Raw genomic sequence first — 19,841 nt, forward strand, 5'->3', positions numbered from 1 at the left:
TTGAAAGGATACATTCCCCAGAAGAAGTCTGTGGTTTCTCTGTACTGCTATGTTTAGGTGGATAAGTATACCCATATCTAGAGTATACTATGAAGAACCTCATTGTTGCCAAACATCTCAACTCTGCCCTCCAATCTAGCCTTCATAAACAATAAAGCCAATGCTTCATCTCTAACTGCTGGATACCCTGTCAATACCTCAATTGGTTTCAAAACTGTCTATGAATGTCGGAGTTAACTATTGCTACTGGATATCCTTAAGTTCCAAGGTATTTTTAACTACATTTATTGTGGCATGAACCCATGAACCAAATTATATCTTTTTTTTTTTTTTTTTGAGGTGAAGTCCCACTCCGTCACCCAGTCTGGAGTGCAGTGGCACAATCACAGTCACCCTAGTGTTGACCTGCCAGACTCGGGTGATCCTTCCGCCTCAGCCTTCCAAGTGGCCGGAACTACAGGTGTACACTACCATGCCTGGCTGTTTTTTTATTTATTGTAGGGATGAGGTCTTGAAAAGTCACCCAGGCTGTTCTTGAATCTGTGGGCTCAGGCAATCCTCTCACCTCAGCCTCCCAAAGTGCTGGGATTAAAGACTTGAGCCACCGTGCCTGGCCCAAACTGTATTTTTGACAATGCACTCCTTTTGATTTTGTACGCTTTTATTAGAATGATGACTATTTCCTAATGTTGTGCTTAATGCTGGTGATAAACAGATTAATAAGATGTGTCTATCAGCCTTTAGTAATTTAACAACCAATGGGGAAGAAACAGACATGCGGGATAAAATAGATAAGTGCTACCTTAAAAATCTCTTAGAAGTGTTTCAGGAACAGATAGGAGAAAGAGAGCAGAACAGGCATCAGGGAAGCTTTCATAAAGGAGAGATGAAAAACAAGGTGGCTATGAGCAAAACAAGAGGAAGGACATGGAAAGAGCTGGCATTTTATTTGGCAATGTTCTTTATCAGGCAACAAAACTAATCCTCAGCAAAAACAGATAGTGGTTGAAACATGCTTTTCAAACCCCTCACCTAAATATCATTTCTGACTTTTTCCTACTTTTTTCTGGGCATCCAAAGATCTCTCGATTCCTTCCAGTTACTGAGGGCAGCGATCTGGAAATACTTTTATGTTGAAGGTTTTACAGCTTGATTGGAGTTACTCCTCAAAGATAATACAAGTGAGTGATTTGCTTGGCTGGAGGTGCTAGAAAATAAGTGTCCATGGATCTTTTTAAAAATTGTATCCTATGAAGCATCTCAGGAGGAGTTTGGCTGCAAAAGTAACTAGGGAAGCTGGACCAGAGTTACCTACCAGAGAAGAGATTAAGACGCACTTTTGGTAAGTTCTTTGCTGGAATTTTTATTCTCACCTTGAATGATATCCTTCAACTTGACACCAAATTTGCACTAGCTCAATTTTACTTTTCTAAAGGTCCAAGAACATTCAGGCTGTAAATCTGATTTGATGTAATCTCCCTTTAATCTTGTTTTCACTTATGCTAAAATAAGCAGTCAATTGAATTCATTAATTTTGAATGTTCAGGTAAAATTCAACTGAGCACAACTTCAGTTTTTAATTTATTGCTATAACACTGTTTTAACCACAATCCAATATAGTAACAGAAAGCATATTTAATAAGACTTTCTAGCTTCCTATTACAGAGAACAAGTACTCACTGACTGCTTGTTTCTCTTCAGCCCCTGTGTTCTAAAATCCTATACTTTCTTCTCTAGGTTTTGTTATAGAACTTAAGAAATAGTCACCTTTAATGAAGAATCTAAGCCCTGATGAGTAGGGAAGACTGGAATGGGTGCACCTCACTCAGGAGATGAGCAGAGCTGGGTGGGAATGTTTACTTCAGTGTCTCTGAAATGGCAGCACATGTATTAATTTGTAATTTGTGGAGCTACACATACATGTCATATGTGTTTAGCGACTGCTAATTCCTCCATTGTGCTCATGTGACTACCATTCAGGGTCCACGTCAGTGTGAGAATATGTGGTTGGTATTCAGATCTTTGTTTCTGTGGTAGTTCAATTAGTATGATGGTTTCCAGCTCTCTCCAATTTGCTGCAAAGTCCAAGATTTTGTTCTTTGTTATGGCTGTGAAATACTCCATTGTGTATATGTACCACATTTTTTTATTCAGTCTACTTTTGATGGGCAGGAGGGTTGGTTCCATGTTTTTCCTATTTGTGAATAGTGAAGCACTAAACATGTGTGTGCAGATGGTAGAATGATTCATGCTCCTCCAGTATATTTCCAGAAGAGGGATTGTTAGAGCAAATGGAAGGTCAATTTTTAGTTCTTTTAGGACTTGCCACACTGCTTTTCATAACGGTTGGACTAGCTTGCACTCCCACAAACAGTGTGGAAGCGTTCCCTTTTCTTTATACCGTGCCAACATCTGTTGTTTTGACTTAATGAGAGCCATCCTTACTGGAGTTAGGAGTTATTGCAACTTTGATTTGCATTTTACTGATGATTAGCTGAGTATTTTTTCATGTGTCTGTTGGTTGCTTTTATGTCTTCTTTTGAGAAGTATCTGTTCATAGTCTTTGCCCACTTTTTAATGGGGTTGCTTGTTTTTTTTCTTTTCACTTTGTTTGAGCTCCTTGTAGATCCTTGTAGATTGTGGATGTTAGGCCTTTATCAGATGCATAACTTGCAAACATTTTGTACATTCTGTGTGTTGTCTCTTTATCCTCCTAATAGTTTATTTTGACGAGATTTCTCTTATCTGTTGAAACTTTTATGGGATTTGCTTTTGGGGAACTGGTCAATAATTTGTTGCCTACTCCAATGTGCATAAGGGTGTTTACTATGTTTTCTTCTATGATTCTCACAGTTTGGTTGTATATTTAGGTCTTTGATCCATGTAGAGTTTGTTTTTGTATATGGCAATAGGTAAGGGTCCCGTTTCAACTTTGGCATGGGGTTTGCCAGTTTTCTCAGCACCATTTGCTAAATATGGTCTCCTTTCCCCAGTGATTGTTATTTTGATTTCTTTTTATTTTATTTTATCTTATTTTATTTAATTTTAGAGATGTGGCGTACAGTTCAGGATTAAGTATACAAATAGTCATTGTACAGGTAAAGTTTAGAACTAGCTTTGGTCCCCACTTTGCCTGGATTGAGATGAGGTTCACTTACTGACGAAGTATGCCCCCTGTCCCTCCCCTGGCAGTTTCCCACTACTGCCAATCCATTTCTTGTAGTCTTATAATAATTGTTCACGGTCTGTTTAGAAGTGAGAACATGTGGTACTCAGTTCTTTGTTACTGTGAAAGATCACTCAGTATTAGAGACTCTAAATCCATCTGAGTTGCTGCAAAGTTCATAATTTTGTTCTTCTATATTGCTGCATAATATTCGATCATGTATATGTATTACACTTATTCATCCAGGCCACTTTCTATGGACAGCATGGTCAGTTCCATGTTTTTGCTATTGTGAATAGTGCTGCAATAAAAATGAGAGTGCAGGTATCTTTTTCATAGAGTGATTTGAGTTCCTTCGGGTATATTCCCAGAAGGGGGGTTGCTAGGTCATATGAAAGGTCGATTTTTATATCTTTTAAGAATTGCCACACTGTCTTTAAAAGAGTTTGTACTAGTTTTCACTCCCACCTACAGAGAAAAAGTGTTCCTTTTTCCCCTTGTCTTTCCCAGCATCTGCTGTTTTTTGAATTGTGAATAGTGCTGCAACAAACATGCACAGGTCTCCCTGCTTTCTTGATTGTTTCTTTTGCTTTGCAGAAGCTTTTCAGTTTGATTAGGTGTCCTACTTGTTTATCTTATCTCTTATGGCATGGGCACTTGGGGTTTTGATCCGGAATTGTTTGCCAGTTCCAATTTCCGTTGGAAAGACAATGATACAAACAAATCAAAGATGATACAAACAAATGGAAAAATATTCCATGTTCATGGATTGGAAGAATCAACATTGGTACTACATCTATCCTATTCAAGGTGATCTACAAATTTAGCACAATACTCATTAAATTACCAGCATCATTCTTCTTAAGACCTGGAAACAACAATACAGAAATTCATATGGAAACATAAATGGTCATGAATAGTCAAAACAACCGTCAGCAAAAGAAACAAAGTGGGAGGTTTCACACTTCCAGACTTTAAACTTTATTATAAGGCTACAATAATCAAGTCAGCCTGCTACAGGCATTTAGACCAATGGAACAAGACAGAGATTCTGGAAGCAAAGTCTCAATTTCTCAACCAACTCATCTTCAACAAAGCCTCCACAAACAAACATTGGGTAGAAGAGAACTTATTCAGTAAATGGTGTTGGGAAAACTGACCGACCACATGCAGAAGATAATATGACCCCTACATATCATACACAAAAATAAACTCTAAATGGATCAAAGACCTAAACATAAAACCTCAAACTACAAGAATCTTAGAAAATGCAGGAGATACCCTGATGGAAATTGGAACTGGCAACCAATTCCTGGTCAAAACCCCAAGTGCCCATGCCATAAGAGCTAAGATAGACACGTGGAACCTCATCAAACTGATAAGCTTCTGCAAAGCCAGAGAAACCATCAAGAGAGCAGGGAGACAGCCAACAGACTGGGGAAAATATTTGCCAATCGTAGTCTGGCAAAGGCCTAACATCTAGGATCTATAAGGAACTAAAACATGCTGAAAAGAAAAAAAATGAACAGTCCCATTACAGAGTGGGCAAAAGATATGAACAGACACTTCTCAAAAGAAGACATACGTGCAGCTAACAGATACATGAAAAGATGCTGAGTCTCACTAATCAAATTAAAGAAAAATGAAAGAAATGCAAATTAAAATCACACTGAGATATCACCTAACTCCTGTCAGGATGGTCATCATCAATAACTCAAAAAAAAAACACAGATGCTGGAGAGGAGGGGTAAAGGGAACACTTCTACATGTTGGTGGGAGTGTAAACTAGTACAACCTCTGTGGAAAATAGTGTGGTGATTCCTAAAAGATCTAAAAATAACCTCTCACATGACCCAGCAATCTCCCTTCCAGGAACATACCTGGAGGAACACAAATCATTCTATAAAAAAGATACCTGTGCATGCATATTTATTGCAGCACTATTCACAATAGCAAAAACATGGAACCAATGATGTTGTCCATCAAAAGTAGACTGGATTTTTAAAAAAGCGGTACATATACACAAAGGACTATTATGCAGCCATAAAGGACAAAAATTATGAACTTCACAGCAACTTGGATTGATTTAGAGTCTGTAATACTCAGTGATCTATCACAGAAACAAAGAACTGTACCACATGTTCTTACTTATAAGTGGACCCCAAACAACTATCATAATACTACAAGAAAGGGATTGGCAGTAGTGGGAAATTGCTGAGGAGTTTGGGCGTACTTCATCAATAAGGGTACTTGATCTCAAACCAGGTGAAGCGGGGGCCAAATTGAGGCCCAAACATTACCTGTACAATGACCATTTGTATATGTAATCCTGAATTGTACCCTAAGTCTTTAAAATAAAATATTTTTTTTTAAAAAAAGAAAAAAACCAAAAGGAAGATGTTGTGGTATTTTTTTTTTTTTTTTTTTTGGTTGCTATTATGAATGGGATTGTGCTTTTTATTTGGTTCTCTGCCTGTGTGCTGTTGGTGTATAAGAATGCAACTGTCTTTTCCATGTTGATTTCATACCCTGAGACTATGCCAAAGTCCTTTATCAGTGAAAGGTTTTTGACAGATTCTCTTGGATTTTTCAAGGTATAGAATTATTGGTGGCGTTGTTGAAGATGAGTTGGTTGTGAGACCATGTTTTTGCTTCTGGAATGTCTACACTGTTCCACTGGTCTGTGTGTCTAATCTTATACCAATACCAGGCTGTTTGAGTTATTGTAGCCTTGAAGTAAAGTTTAAAGCCTGGAAGTTTGATACCTCCTGCTGTGTTCCTTTTTCTGACAGTTGTTTTGGCTTTTCTGTTTCCATATGAATTTATATATTGTCATTTTCAGGTCTGAAAAGAATGATGTATGTAATTTGATGGGTGTTACATTTGAATCTGTAGATTTCCTTGGGTAGGGTGGACATCTTGACAATATTGATTCTTGCGACCCATGTTCAAGGAATGTTTTTCCTTTTATTTGTGACATCTTTGCTTTCTTTGATCAGTGTTTTGTAGTTTTCATTGTAAATGCCTTTTACTTCTCTGGTTAGGTAGATGCCAAGGTAGTTCATTTTCTTGTGGCTATTGTGAATGGGATTGTGCTTTTTATTTGGTTTTCTACCTGCTTATCACTGATGTATAGAAATGCAATTGTCTTTTGCACATTGATTCTGTACTCTGAAACTTAACCAAAGTTTTTTATCAGTGCAAGAAAGCTTTTGAGGGACTCCCTTGGATTTTCAATGTATAGCATCATATCATTCACAAGAGGAATAGCTTAACTTCCTCTTTTCCTATTTGGATACTTCTAATTTCATTATCTTGCCTGATTGCTCGGGCTAGGACTTCCAGCATTAATTTGAACAGGAAGGGTGAGAGTTGGCATCCTTGTCTTGTTCCCGTTCTCAGAAGGGATGTTCTCAACTTCTGCCCACTGAGCAAAATGTTGGCTATGGGTTTATCATAGATAGCTCCTACTGTTTTGAGGAATGTTCTTTCTATGTCTAGGTTTTCAAGGGTTTTTATTAGGAATGGATGCTAGATTTTGTGAAGTACTTTTTTCTGCATCTAATGATATAATCATGTGGTTCTGTGTCTTACATCTGTTATTGTAGGTTTATGGTCTTGCAAATTTTGAACCAGCTCTGTATCCCAAAAATGAAGCCCACTTGTTCATTGTGGATGATTCTTGAGATGTGTTATTGAATTCTATATGTGAGAATCTTGTTGAGAATTGTTGCATCTATGTTCATCAAGGAGATTGGTCTGTAATTTTCTTTCCTTGCTATATCTTTGTCAGGTTTGAGTATCAGTGTGATGTCATCTTCATAAAATGATTTGGGGGGAATTTCATCTTTCTTGATTGCCTGGAATACTTTCGATAAAATTGGCATCAGCTTCCTTGTATGTCTTATAGAATTCAGCTGTGAAGTCATCAGATCTGGGGCTGTTTTTGGTGGGGATTTCTTATAACTGAATCCATGTCCTGCATTGTTATTTGTCTGTTTAGAATTTCAATTATTCATGTTTCAATTATGGGAGGTTGTATGATGTCATTAAGTCCTCTATTTCCTTTAGGTTTTCAAGTTTATTTGCATACAGGTATTCATAGTAATCTCTGATAATCTTTTGAATTTCTTCTGGGTCAGTTGTGACTTCATCTTTTGCATTTCTAATTGTGTTTATTTGAACTTTCTCTCTCTCTCTCTTTCTAATCAGTCTGGCCAGGGCTCCATCATTCTTATTTATCCTTTTAAATAATCAGCTTTTTGTCTTGCTGATTTTTTTCCAAGATATTTTTGTCTTCTATGACCTGTATCTCTGATTTTTCATTAATCATCTAGATTCATATGCTAAAGTTAAGATTTGGATGATCTTGTCTCTTCAGCTCCCTTAGGTATGATATTAGTCTGTTTACTTGTGATCTTTCTTTTTTCTAGATGTGTTTACAATGCTATGAATTTTCCTCTTAATGCTGACTTCATGGCATCCCAGAGATTCTAAGTTGTGTCTTTGTTTTCATTTGTTTCCAGGAATCTTTTTATTTCTGTCTGGATTTCCATTTGGACCCAGAAGTCATTCAGCAGCATGTTGTTTAGTGTCCATGTCTTTGTGTTTTGTAGGGATAATGTTGGTGGTGATATTTATTTATTCCACTGTTATCTGAGAAAACACATGGTAGTATTTCAATCTTTTGGAATTTATGTATACTTGATTTATGTCTGAGAATGTGATTAATTTGGGGGTATGTTCCATGTGCTAATGAGTAGAATATACATTCTGTAGATGTTGGGTGAACTTTTCTGTAGGTGTCTATTTTAAAGTCCATTTGATCTAGCATCAAGTTGAGGGCCTGGATCTCCTTATTGATTTTTTTGCCTCGATGATCTGTCTAACGCTGTTAGTGGAGTATTTAGGTCTCCAACTATGATTATGTGAGAGTCAATGTCCTCTCTTAGTTTACTTAGTAGTTTTTTTATAAAACTTGGTGCTCCTGTGTTAGGTGCATATATGTTTAGGACTATTCTTTGCTACTGGATTGAGCCATTTATGATTATGTAGTGTCCTTTTTAACTTTTGGTGGCTTGAAGGCTGCTTTGTCTAATTAGAATAACTACTCCTGCTTTCTTCTGTTTTCTGTTCATATAAAAAGTCATTTTCCAGCCTTCAACCTTGTGTCTATGGGTGTCCTTTGCAGTGACATGAGTTTCCTGGAGGAAGCAGATTGTTGGATTGTACCTTTTTTTGTTTGTTTGCTTTTTACCCAGTTTGCCACTCTATGTCTTTTCAGTGGTACATTTAGTCCATTCATGTTCAGGTTGATTTTTGAATGTGAGAGTTTATCCCTGCCATGGAACTCTTACAGAGTTGTTTTTCCTTTTAACTTTTGTGTTAATATATGTGTGTGTTTTCATTTTCATGGGTGGTCTGTGTATGCTCTGTTAACTCAGCATTTGTCTGTACTTTTGTGATGAGAATGACAGCTCTTTTTTTTTTTTCCCCCTATGTTCAAGATCTTTTTAAGCATCTTCTGAAGGGCTGGTCTGGAGGCAGCATATTCTCTTAGGAATTGGATGTCTGTGAAGTACTTTAATTCTCTGTCTCTGATGAAGTTTAGCTTGGTGAGGTAGGAAATTCCTGACTAGAATTGTTTATCTTTAAGAATGTTGAAATTGGACTTCACTCCCTTCTGGCCTGTAGTGTCTCTGTAGATAAGTCTGGCATAATTTTGATGGGTTTTCTCCAGTAAGTAATCTGACCTTTCCCTCCTGCTGCCTTTGGGATTTTTTCTTTCATGCTTACTTTATGGAGGTGAATTGCTATGTTTCTCGGGGTTGGCCTTTTCATGTGATACCTTATGGGGGTTCTTTGAATAGTTTACGCTTGAAGGTAAAAAAAAAAAAAAAAGGCATGAAAACGTTTCAAGGCATTTTTGTTATTATTCAAAAGCAGTATGGCTCATGCCTACAATCCCCACACTTTGAAGGGCAGAGGTGGGAGGATTGCTTAAGCCTAGTTTGAGATTAGACTGGGCAACATAGTAAGACTTTATCTCTACAAAAATATTTTTAAAAATTTGCCAAGCATAGTGGGGCATGTCTGTAGTCCTAGCTACTCCTCAGAAAGCTCAGGCAGAAAAATCATCTAAGCCCAGGAAGTTGGGGCTGCAATGAGCCATGATCATGCCACTGCATTTCAGCCTGAGTGACAGGGCAAGACCCCAACTCAAAAAACAAAAAAAAGGAGAAGAAGGAGGAGGATGAAAAAAGAAAGTCAAGAAAAAGAAATGCAGTAAACAGGCACTGTGTATTTTTTTTATCCATAATGTTGACTTAGATTAATCTGAGGTAAAACTACACTTTCATCAGTGTTTCTTTCTATAAAAATAATAGTTTTTTTTAAAAAGCAGACCACAATTGCACTACCCAGATTTCTTAACTCTTGAAAACTAAGTTGAACCGAATAAAAACTAAATAATTAAAAAGGAACCATAGCAAAACTAATAAAACAAAGTTTAAGAAAATACAAATTTATAAAAATAAATTGAGGACATACACTTTTAGGATTATTATGTCTTCTTGATGAATTATTCCCTTTATCATTTTGAAATGACCTTCTTTATTCCTTGTAATATGTTTTGCTTTGGACTTACATTTTTTCTTGGTATTAATATAGCCAGTTTAGCTTTCATTTAAATAATGTAGCATGGTATATATTTCCCCATCCTTTTATATGTAATCATTTTGTGCCTTTGCATCTAAAGATAACTTTTTCTAGGCAATATGTAATTATAGAATCTTATAATCTCTGTCGTTTAGCTACAGTATTCACATCATTTATACTTAATGTAGTTATTGGTATATAAGGACTTAAGTCTGCCATTTTATTATTTGTTTTATTCTGTTCTCTTGGTTTCTTACTCTTCTGTTTGTTTTTCCTTGCCTTCCTACAAGTTACTTGCATTTTCTTAGTTCAATTTTTCTTTATGTATAATGTTGCTGAGTATATTAATTTGTATAGTTTTCTTAGTGGTTGCTCTAAGTATTACAGATATACTTACACAATTAATTACAGTCTACTGTATACAATGTTATACAACTTCAAGTGAAATAGAAAAAGTTATTTCCATTTAGGGTCCCTTGCTCTCTCAGCTTTAAAAGTATTAATTGTCTCAATTATTTCCTCTCTAGATATTATGCACCATACCAGATAGTGGCACAGTTTTTTATTCAACCATGAAAAAATGAGGTGAAGTATATTATGCTTCTTACTTCTATTCTTATCTGTGCTGTTGTTCTTCTTCCTGAAGGTACAAGTCTTCTTCTGTAAATCATTTTCACTATGTTTGGAGAGTTTTGTTTAGCCATTCTTTTGGGGAATGTTTGCTAGCAACAAATTCTCTCAATTTTCCTTCATCTTAAAATGACTTTATTTCTCCTTCTTTGTTGAAGAGTGGTTTAGTTGGATAGAGGATTTAAAATTGGCAGTTCTTATAATACTTGAAAAATGTTGTGTCATTTCCTTCTGGCCTCTATAGTTTCAGATGAAAAATATACTGCCATTTTTAATTGACATGCCTTGATATGTGATGTGCTATTTCTATCTGGAAGTGTATAAGAATTTTTTTAGTCTTTAGTTCTCCAGAACTTAATGATGAAATGTCTTGGTTTGAATTTTGGAAGGCGGATCTTCCTTGGAGTTCACTTTGCATCTTGAATATCTAGATTTATGTCTTTTACTAATTTGGGGGAGTTTGCAACCATTGCATCTTCAAATACATACTTTTCTCAGTCTCATGCTCCTTTTCATTTCTTGGGACTTTGATGATACAAATAGCAGATATTTTGTTTTATTTTTCCACAAGTCCCTAAGACTTTGTTCATTTTTGTTTAGCCTACATTCCTTTTGCTGTTTGATTGAGGAAATTTTATTCATCCTTGTGTTCACTTAATTTATTTTCTGTCACTTTTCACTCTACTATTGAGTCCATTCAGTGAAATTTTATTTTGGTAATTATGCATTTCAGTTACATAATTTCCATTTGGCTCATTTTATAACTTCTATTTTTTCCTTTTGCTGAGATTCTTCTGTTTTTCTTCACTTGTCTCAAGAGGTAATGTGATTGTCTCTTCAAGAATTTTTATGGTGAATGCTTCAATTTCCTTCTTAGATAACGTCAACATCTAATTAGTTTTGTTATTGGGGTCAGTGGATTGTCTTTTCTCATTTAGATTTTGGCTGTTCTAGTTCATGGTATGATGAGTGATGTTCAATTGCATTTTGAATATTTTGGTTTATTATGTTAGGAGATGTTTAGTCTACTGAAATCTTTTATTTTAGTAAGCATTCACCTGTTTAGGTATAGATTATAGGTTCTAGAGTACTTTGTGAGCTTTAGTTCTAGTGACAGTTTTCTTATCTCTTATAATATTAATGCTAGTCTCATCTACTTTGTTCTTTTGACACTGCTGCGACTTCGGCTTAAACTCTGCTGGTGGTACTTGCCAGGGCTGAAACTACTTCTCTGATATCCCTAATGTTCCTGGGTAAGTCTGCCCCTCAGGGAGAGTAGGGCTGGGATGACCTTGGGCCTTGCTGTTCTGCAGTTGCAGGAGAATTGAGCTGCCTATCAATCAGGATTACAAAATAGAGTTCAGGGCTTGCAAAAAGTCTCTGTTGTTCTTCCTCTCTTCTAGTACTTTGGACGAAATGTTTTTTTGCCTTTTTTTTTTCTTTTCGTCTCCTGACAATACCAAGTTACAGGCTTCTCTGGTGTCTACTTTAGATATATACTGGAGATAAAAAGCATACTCAAGGAACATACCATGTCTTTCCTCAAATCCTGATGTCCCAGCCAGTCTACTTTCCTCAAATCCTGATGTCCCAGCCAGTCTACCTACCTACCTTCAAGTTTCCAGAGTCCTTTTATCATGGTCTGTTGAATAATTTTCAGAGTGCTTAGTTAAGTTTTGAAGGGAGCAGGGAAAGATGAGTCTATGCCCTCTGTTCTAGAACTGGAAGTTTGACCTTTCTTCTTTTTCTCTCTCTTACGTTTTTCCTTCCTTTCTCTTTCTTTTTCTTTTTTCCCCAACCCATCTCTTTCTTTTTCTAGCAGATTCTTGTGCTATGTATTCAGTTTCAAATTTGAGTAATTAACTTATTTACCCATTTTTCCATTTATCCTAAAATATTTATTAAGCACCTCCTGAGTGCCAGGTAATAAGCTATGCATTGTTGATATAATAACAAATAAGAGTTCTTGCTTCTCAAAGAGATGACAATGTAAGTCCAGAATATTTGTCTGGGTGTACCTCAGTTTGGATCTTACTTAACTTATTTTTGTATGGTATACCAGAAGGCACTTAAATATGTAGTCAGATGTTTTAATAATTTTTTTTAAAGCATACAATTACATCTTTAATTATTTTTTCTTTGAATTGACCTGATTTTTCCTTAGGAAAACATGATTCTCAGGTTGCATTTTCATTCTCTATTTCTCCACATACGTCATTATTTCCCTTCATTATTTATTCTTTAGTCATCTTTTCTTTGTATTCATGAAATGTTTCTAGTATTTTTTCTTCAAATTTCTAATATCTAATATTTTTACAATGTACATTCTTCTTTTATTAACACCAGTAAAGATTTTACTTCCACTCTTTTTCTTTAGGTATTTTATAATTTCCTTTCTTATCAATATTCATTTTTCTTTCTTTCTTTAATTCTTGTTTTTCTATATTGTTTAGCTTGCAGCTATTTGTTAAAGTAATTATCTTCTTGTGATTATTAAAAATTTTAAATGTTCTAAATTTTTCTTTTAGTTTCTTCATTTATTATTTTCTGAAATCATACTCTTCCTTTCCAGAGCATTTTTTTTCTGATCCTGTATCATTTAAAATACACATTTTGTTCACCTATCACTGAATATGATCAATGGTTATAAGGAAGCTGGTGTGGTTGGAGCAGAGAGGGAAAAAGAATAGAGTGTGAGATGAGACTAGACTCTGTAAGTTTTTATAAACTACATTAAGTAATTCTTGAATGAGTAATAGAAAGACATTTTAAAATAAAAAGTTCCAGAACTGTGGGTAGGAAAGCCACTCATGGAAGGATATCGTAGAATCTTGGAACCTTTGCAGAGGTGACTTGTGAATAAATCCAAAACATATTTAGGAGGCAAAATTGAGAGGCCTTGAAATTGAGTGGCTAGAAGAAAGGTGTCAAAGATGATCCTGGGTTTGTTTGGGCCTGCATGGTTAACAGCGCCTAGCATTTAGATAGAAAGCACTGGAAGAAGCTCAGGTTTTAATGAAAGATTATGGATTTGGTTTTGGAATTGTTGAATAGGAGGCATTGTTGAGACATTCAGAAGAATGGATCAAGTACACATGATGATCGAAAGAGAGAGAGCTGAGCTGAAGGTATCAGTCTGTAAGTCATCTGATTGTAAGAACAACTAAACTGTTTGTAGAGACAGTGTATTTGGAAAAAAGACTTCAAACTCCTTTCTGAAGTTCTATTAATAGTATGTAATGGTGGGAAGGAGAAGGTTCACGGTAACCAGACACATTGCGAAAAAACTGAGAAAGTACTGTATTATGGTAGCCAAGGCATTAGAGGATTTCTGTCTGAGTCCATTCAGGCTGCTATGCAAAATGCTATAAACTAGGTAGCTTCTACACAACAAAAATTTATTTATCACAACTCTGGAAGCTGGGAAGTCCAAGATCAATGTGCTGGCAGATTTATTTTGTCATAGATTTCCTCCCAAAGGCTTACCTCGTAATATCATCACATTGTTGAATAATTTTTAAAAACATGTAAACTTTGGAGGAATACAAACATTTAGACCACAGCAGTTTTCAAGAGGAGGAAATGACCAGCAGTACTGATTTCGGGTAAGAAGCCAAGGAAAAAAAGCTCTGGAAAAAAAGTTTTATGGACTTGGCAAATGGTAGGCAGAATTCTAAGGTGGCTGCAGAACCATCATTGCACCCTGAGGGTGCAAGGGGAGGAAATTATACAATGTATAATTCCCTATCCTTGGATGCAAGTTGTGCCTGTGACTTTCTTCTAGTCAATATAATACGACGAAGATGATGGTCTAGTCATAACCCTAAATCCTGAGTTAGTCAAAGTTGAGATTATCGTGGACGCGCCTGGCTTAATCAGATGAAAGGACTTAAAAGAGACAAAGGGGTCTCTCCTTGAGTAAGCAGTTGAGTAAGCAGTCAAATTTAGGATGTCCATGTCTTGAGGAATTTCAGAAGGCCTCTAGAATGCAAAGGTGCCTCCAGCTAGCTGCAAGCAAATGGAGACTGTTGGTGATATCACCACAAGGAAACAAATTCTGCCAACAGCCTAAGTGAGTTTGGAAGTGAATTATTTCCCCCATTGAGCTTCTGATGAGACTTTAACTTGCAGAGACCTGAAACAGGGAGCTCATGTCTGGATTCAATGCCTGGATTCCTGACTCCCAGAAACTGTGAGATAATAAACGAGTGTTGTTTTAAGATACTAAGTTTGTGAACATGTGTACATAGCAATAGAAAACTATTACAGCAACATAGAGATTACTGGTGATCTGAATAAAATCTGTTCCAGTGGCATGAGTGGGTAGGAGCCAGATCGGGCTGGTTTGGAGGAATGAGTGGGAGGTAAGTAAATGGAGCAAGTATAAATGACTCTTCTGGGAGATTTACCTGGGAATAAAACATGGGTGTAGAGCTGTAGCTGAATAGGTCTATGGCTTTGAGGACCAAGTTTTTATTTTGTTTTCTAATGGGGAATAGATTAAGCATGTTTAAAAGTCAGTCATCTATAAGGATCAATTTATTTTTACTGAAACTTTGCTTGACTATACAGAAGCAGCATGGCTAGATGTGATTTAAATTGAATAATTAACTGAAAGCAATATCTGTTGACTTCTGCTGATCCTAAAATAGAAAATACTGTAAGAGAATATGAAGGGCTATAAAAGCAAATGGTACACAATATGCTACTTAGCAAAATCTTTCTGTTTGCAACATCTCCAAATGTCCAAGTGCTCTCCTTACTCTGGAGGATCCTGCAATCTGAGCCAAGTTCCCTTTTCCTTTTAATTCTTAATTCAGAGAAGCCACTGTCATTTGCCTTTCTATGATGGTTTTCCAAGGAGGCTGGCAGCTTTCTATGGGAGTTGACCAAGAAAGTCTTGGTGAAGATCCCATGCTGAATTGAAGAATCATAGAGGAATAATGATGCCATTGTGTTAGACAAATTCCCATCTAACATGAACTACTATGAATATCACTGCAAGAATTCATCTAAAAGAACTAAGAGCTGGCCTTCCATATGTTCCAGGACAATCCCTCCCCTGAGAATATATCTGGAGGAGCATAAATCATTTTGCAAAAAAGACACCTGCACATGCGTGTTTACAGCAGCACTATTTACAATCACAAAGGCATGGAACCAACCCTATCACCCACCAAAATAGGACTGGAAAAAGAAATTGCAGCATGTGTACACGAAGGAGTGTTATGCAGTCACAAAGAAGAGCAAAATCATGGACTTCACATCAAAATCTGGGGACCATCGGACCAAGTGAGCTTTCACAGAAACAAAGAAGTGAACACCACACAGTCTCACTCACAAGTGGGCCTTGAAAAACAGTCGCATTCGCACTAAGGAGGGATTGGCAGTTCCTAGGCACTGCTAGGCGAGGGAAGGATGGAGAAAGACATGGGGGCACATGGCCACACAAAGGACACCTCCTGGTCCATTACCAGGGAGTGAGAGCTAGCTAGAAGCCCGAACTTCACCTTCATGCGGCCTATTTGTGTAGTTAGTCAAATACTTTTTAAAAAAAAAAAAAAGAATTTCAGCTTCATGGCATTTTGCAAACTTTCCTTGTCATGAATTATTGTTTCTAAAAATAATGGATTTTGCTTCAAAAACATGCCTTACTATTCTCCAACAAATGTTTAGCTTGAAATAAGAACAAAATAACTAGCAGAGAAAGAAAAGACACCACTTGCTACATCCCAGGCTCTGTACCAAGTACTTAATATAAATATTTCCCTTAATTCTTAAAACAATCCTTTAAGGTAGGCTTTTTCATTACATGCATTTCTTTCAGGTAAATAAACGGAGTCTCAGATTTGAAAAAATAATATTCAGGGTCATGCAGCTGATCACATTGTGTCACTTTAGGGGAAAAACTCTTTTCTGTGTCTCTAAAGTAAACAGTTTTAACTATTTCGTAGAGTAATATGCTGTTTCCATTATTAAAAAATGCAGTGGCTTTTTTCTGAGAGAATTAACACTGGTCTATAACAGGGCAAGTGTTGCTCATTATACGAAAAAGGGACAAGAAAGACCTCTCTGGAAGAGACTGAAATTTGATAGATTTCTCATTTTTCAGTATGTCTTTCCACGTTCAGTAACAGTCCTGCTGAGTACTTACGGTGATGCTTCAACACTTGCTCTGACTGCCACCATCCAATTGATGAGAATGTAGAAGAGAAGCAATGGTTGCATCATGTACCTTATTAGGAACATATTAGGTCTTTTAATGTATGCTCCTTACTTTAGAGCACAATAAAATTTGATTATGAAATAGACCAAACATCATTAGACGTGTGTATAGATGATGATTTACATAGCATCAGAAGTCAATCCTTTGTCCTAGGCGAATAGTTTTCAAACTTGAGCTTACATTAGACTCTCCTACAGGGCTTCTTAAAATACAGCTTACTGGACCCTGCTCTGAGAGTTTCTGATTCAGTAGGTGTACACTGCAGCCTCAAAATCTATTTTTCACAGGTTCCCAGTTGCTGCTGCTGCTGCTGGTCTGAAGACCACACTTTGACAACCGCTGATCCAGAACAGATTTCAAAAGTATCATGGGTCATCTTATTAAACTTCAAATGTGGATATTATGCCAACAGTATGCAACATGTAACTATATGCAATGGGCCATAAATATTTAAATAAAGCCTCTACAATTTCATATTTAATATTTAATATTTTGATGATGAACTACATGAGTTTATGGTGGGATACAGCATATCTATCTTTCAAAACTTTTTTTCTAAATTCAATTAAATCAAGTGTTTTAGTTTAGTGACTAACGGATTTATATTTACCCCCAGATGCTTATTCTTTTTCTAATACAGTGGTTTTCAAAGGCTTCTCAGTTTGAAAAAAAAAAATAAATGTTAGAAAAGCACTGTGGTTAAATGGAAATTGAAAAATGTTGACTTTAACTGCATTCCAGAAGTTTCTTTACTTCAGGACTTCTCAGAGTCATTCACATGCATGGGATACACATCCAAGAAAGATGTGGAAGACTGTGCAGCCTTTTCCATCCTCATTTGAACATAAAACCCAATTATTGTGGAGAATCTTGAAATATCAGAGGAGCATCCCTAAGAAAGCAATGTTCTAAGTAAGCACTTACATTTAGGCAACGTGGTAATTTGTTTCTAAAATATCAACTCAGTCAACAAATATTCTATTATTTGACAAAACATTTCGTTTCACCGTGCTACTCACCAAAATCTACTTAGAGCACAGTTAATCCTATTAAATATACTTACACTCCTCTTCAGGCCTCTTCCGAAGGGCTGCACGAACTTCTTTACAAGGGCTTCTCTGATATTGTGGGGGACTCCTTCCCCGTATTAAGTTCTCCATCCTGTAAGAGAGAATAATGGTATTCTAACACCAGAATGTTGATAAATGTTTATAAGCTAAATCATGTAAACGGAGAATCATGAATTTAACTACACAAGCTTGATAGATTACACCATTAATACTATCTGGCAAGGCACAAGACAGTAGGGAGCAACAGGGACCATGGTAAATTAGAGAGTGCCTGACTTTGCCAAGGCATTCCAATAAACAGTGCTAAAACACATGTGCGTGAAACCTATGCTTATTTTTCAGTTAAAGACCGTGTCTCCCCAAAATTCATGTATTAAAGTCTCAAATCCTAATGTGATTTGAAAGATCTTTGGGAGGTAATTAGGTTGAGTAGAGGTCATGGGGGTGGGACCCCAAGGATGTGATCTGTGTTTCTGCAAGAAGAGGGAGAAAGACTAGACCTCTCTGAGGGAGAAGGATACCATACTCAAGCCAGGATGAGGGCCTTCACAAGCAACCAAATCTGCCAGCACCTTGATCTTGAACTTCCCAACTTCCAGAACTGTAAGCAATAAATGTGTCTTGCAATTTAAACCACTAAGTCTGTAGTATTTTGTTATAGTACTCCAAGCTGAGTAAAATGGAGATATATTGACTAAAGAGTAATTATTTGTAAAGGAAGCACATTTATAAAAATAAGATCATCCTGTAGAAAGAATATGCATTATCTTTCTTTAACATTTCAAATATAGTTATTAAGAGTGGAATTGCAGCTTTCATTGTATGCTAATGACTGAATCAGAAGGGGTTTCTAGATCTAATAACTGTGACTTCTTGAAAAAAGTGGTGGATATGAACTGTACTTCTCAGCTACCGGTGATATGGCAATGCTAATGACCAGAAAATTACAGCAAATTCATCAAATACAACTTGGGTGAGCAGTTTCAGCAGTGTACACTTTGCAGTCAGTATTTTCTGTTTTCAGTCAAGTTCAGTTCTGCACCATCAATGCACAATTTACTGATCTATGTGACACTTTAAAAAATGCTATGGAATGCTGAAGACTTTATAATTTTGAAAATATAAACATGACTTCTCAACATCTACATGATTATCCTAAACCAGGGATATTCCTAGTTTTGATCATTGCCCTGACAGCACATACAGCTATTGAAAACAGTGTGGTTTTTGTGCATATTGTGGTAGAGAGTCTCCTCAGATTAGTGGTACAGAGGATTGTGTTTTTAGCATCTGAAGAGGAAATTGGGAAAGGATAATCCCATAGAATCAATATTAAAAATGGTGTGAAATATGAGATAAGTCACCTTTTGCAGTGGAATAGTAATGTCACCCTACTCCTATACAAAGTTGTCGCTGGTATTTAAAAATCCTCTTTCAAATGACTTCCTGAAATCAATCCATTCATATGTAAGGCTCATATGCCTCTGTGTTTAAAAAGTGCAAGAAAATGTTTCTCCGTGTGCAGTGACAACTTGAACCTCAGTTTCATTTGAAACTCACTTCAGGTGAGAAAAAGCGTTATTTTTCTCTGGATAATAATACAATGACAGGAAAACAAGTGGGAACCTAAAGAGTTTACAACATAATTTGTGTCAACACTACGTGTGTGCCTGGTGGGGGAAGGAGGAGGGAACTGAGCTTCCAGGCCTGTTCCTGCAGCTTCACCATGAGGATTAGCTACGTGAACTAAATTATGCCAAATTTTCTAGTTTCTGACTCGAACTAATTCAATGTGCTGTGCAATTTTTGATTATATGTTTCAGCAAATGTATGAATTTCCATGATGATGTAATAACAACGTATGTGAACTTATAATCATTCGCTAGTATCTACAAGCTCAAGTTTGTAAAATACAGCAAACATAACCTGCACATGCAAATGTCTTTATAAAATTGTGGGGTAATTTAAAAGCCAATTTTACTCTTCATGATTACACTCTGATAGGGAATGACAGCTTATCTTGGCTGGAAATATATATGTAAACCACTGTCTTGAATGGGCTATTATTTTTCCTTTTATAACTCTGTCAAAT

At 36.4% G+C, this 19,841-nt stretch overlaps 1 protein-coding gene across 1 annotated transcript in view; it reads right to left on the bottom strand.

Annotated features, from left to right (window-relative positions):
• LOC103259315 (leucine-rich repeat-containing protein 7-like) overlaps positions 1-17,839 on the bottom strand; it is a gene marked incomplete at its 3' end in the record, with an annotated part of 389,004 nt that extends 371,165 nt beyond the window's left edge. The window contains exon 1 of the mRNA XM_008056997.2: positions 17,743-17,839. Coding sequence (XP_008055188.2) covers positions 17,743-17,839 — 97 coding nt within the window. The remainder of the gene's footprint in view (positions 1-17,742) is intronic.
• Positions 17,840-19,841: the final 2,002 nt, after the last annotated feature.

The sequence above is a fragment of the Carlito syrichta genome, unplaced genomic scaffold (genome assembly GCF_000164805.1).
Source record: "Carlito syrichta isolate Samal-C Ts95f unplaced genomic scaffold, Tarsius_syrichta-2.0.1 Scaffold302595, whole genome shotgun sequence".
NCBI classification, from domain to species: Eukaryota; Metazoa; Chordata; class Mammalia; order Primates; family Tarsiidae; genus Carlito; species Carlito syrichta.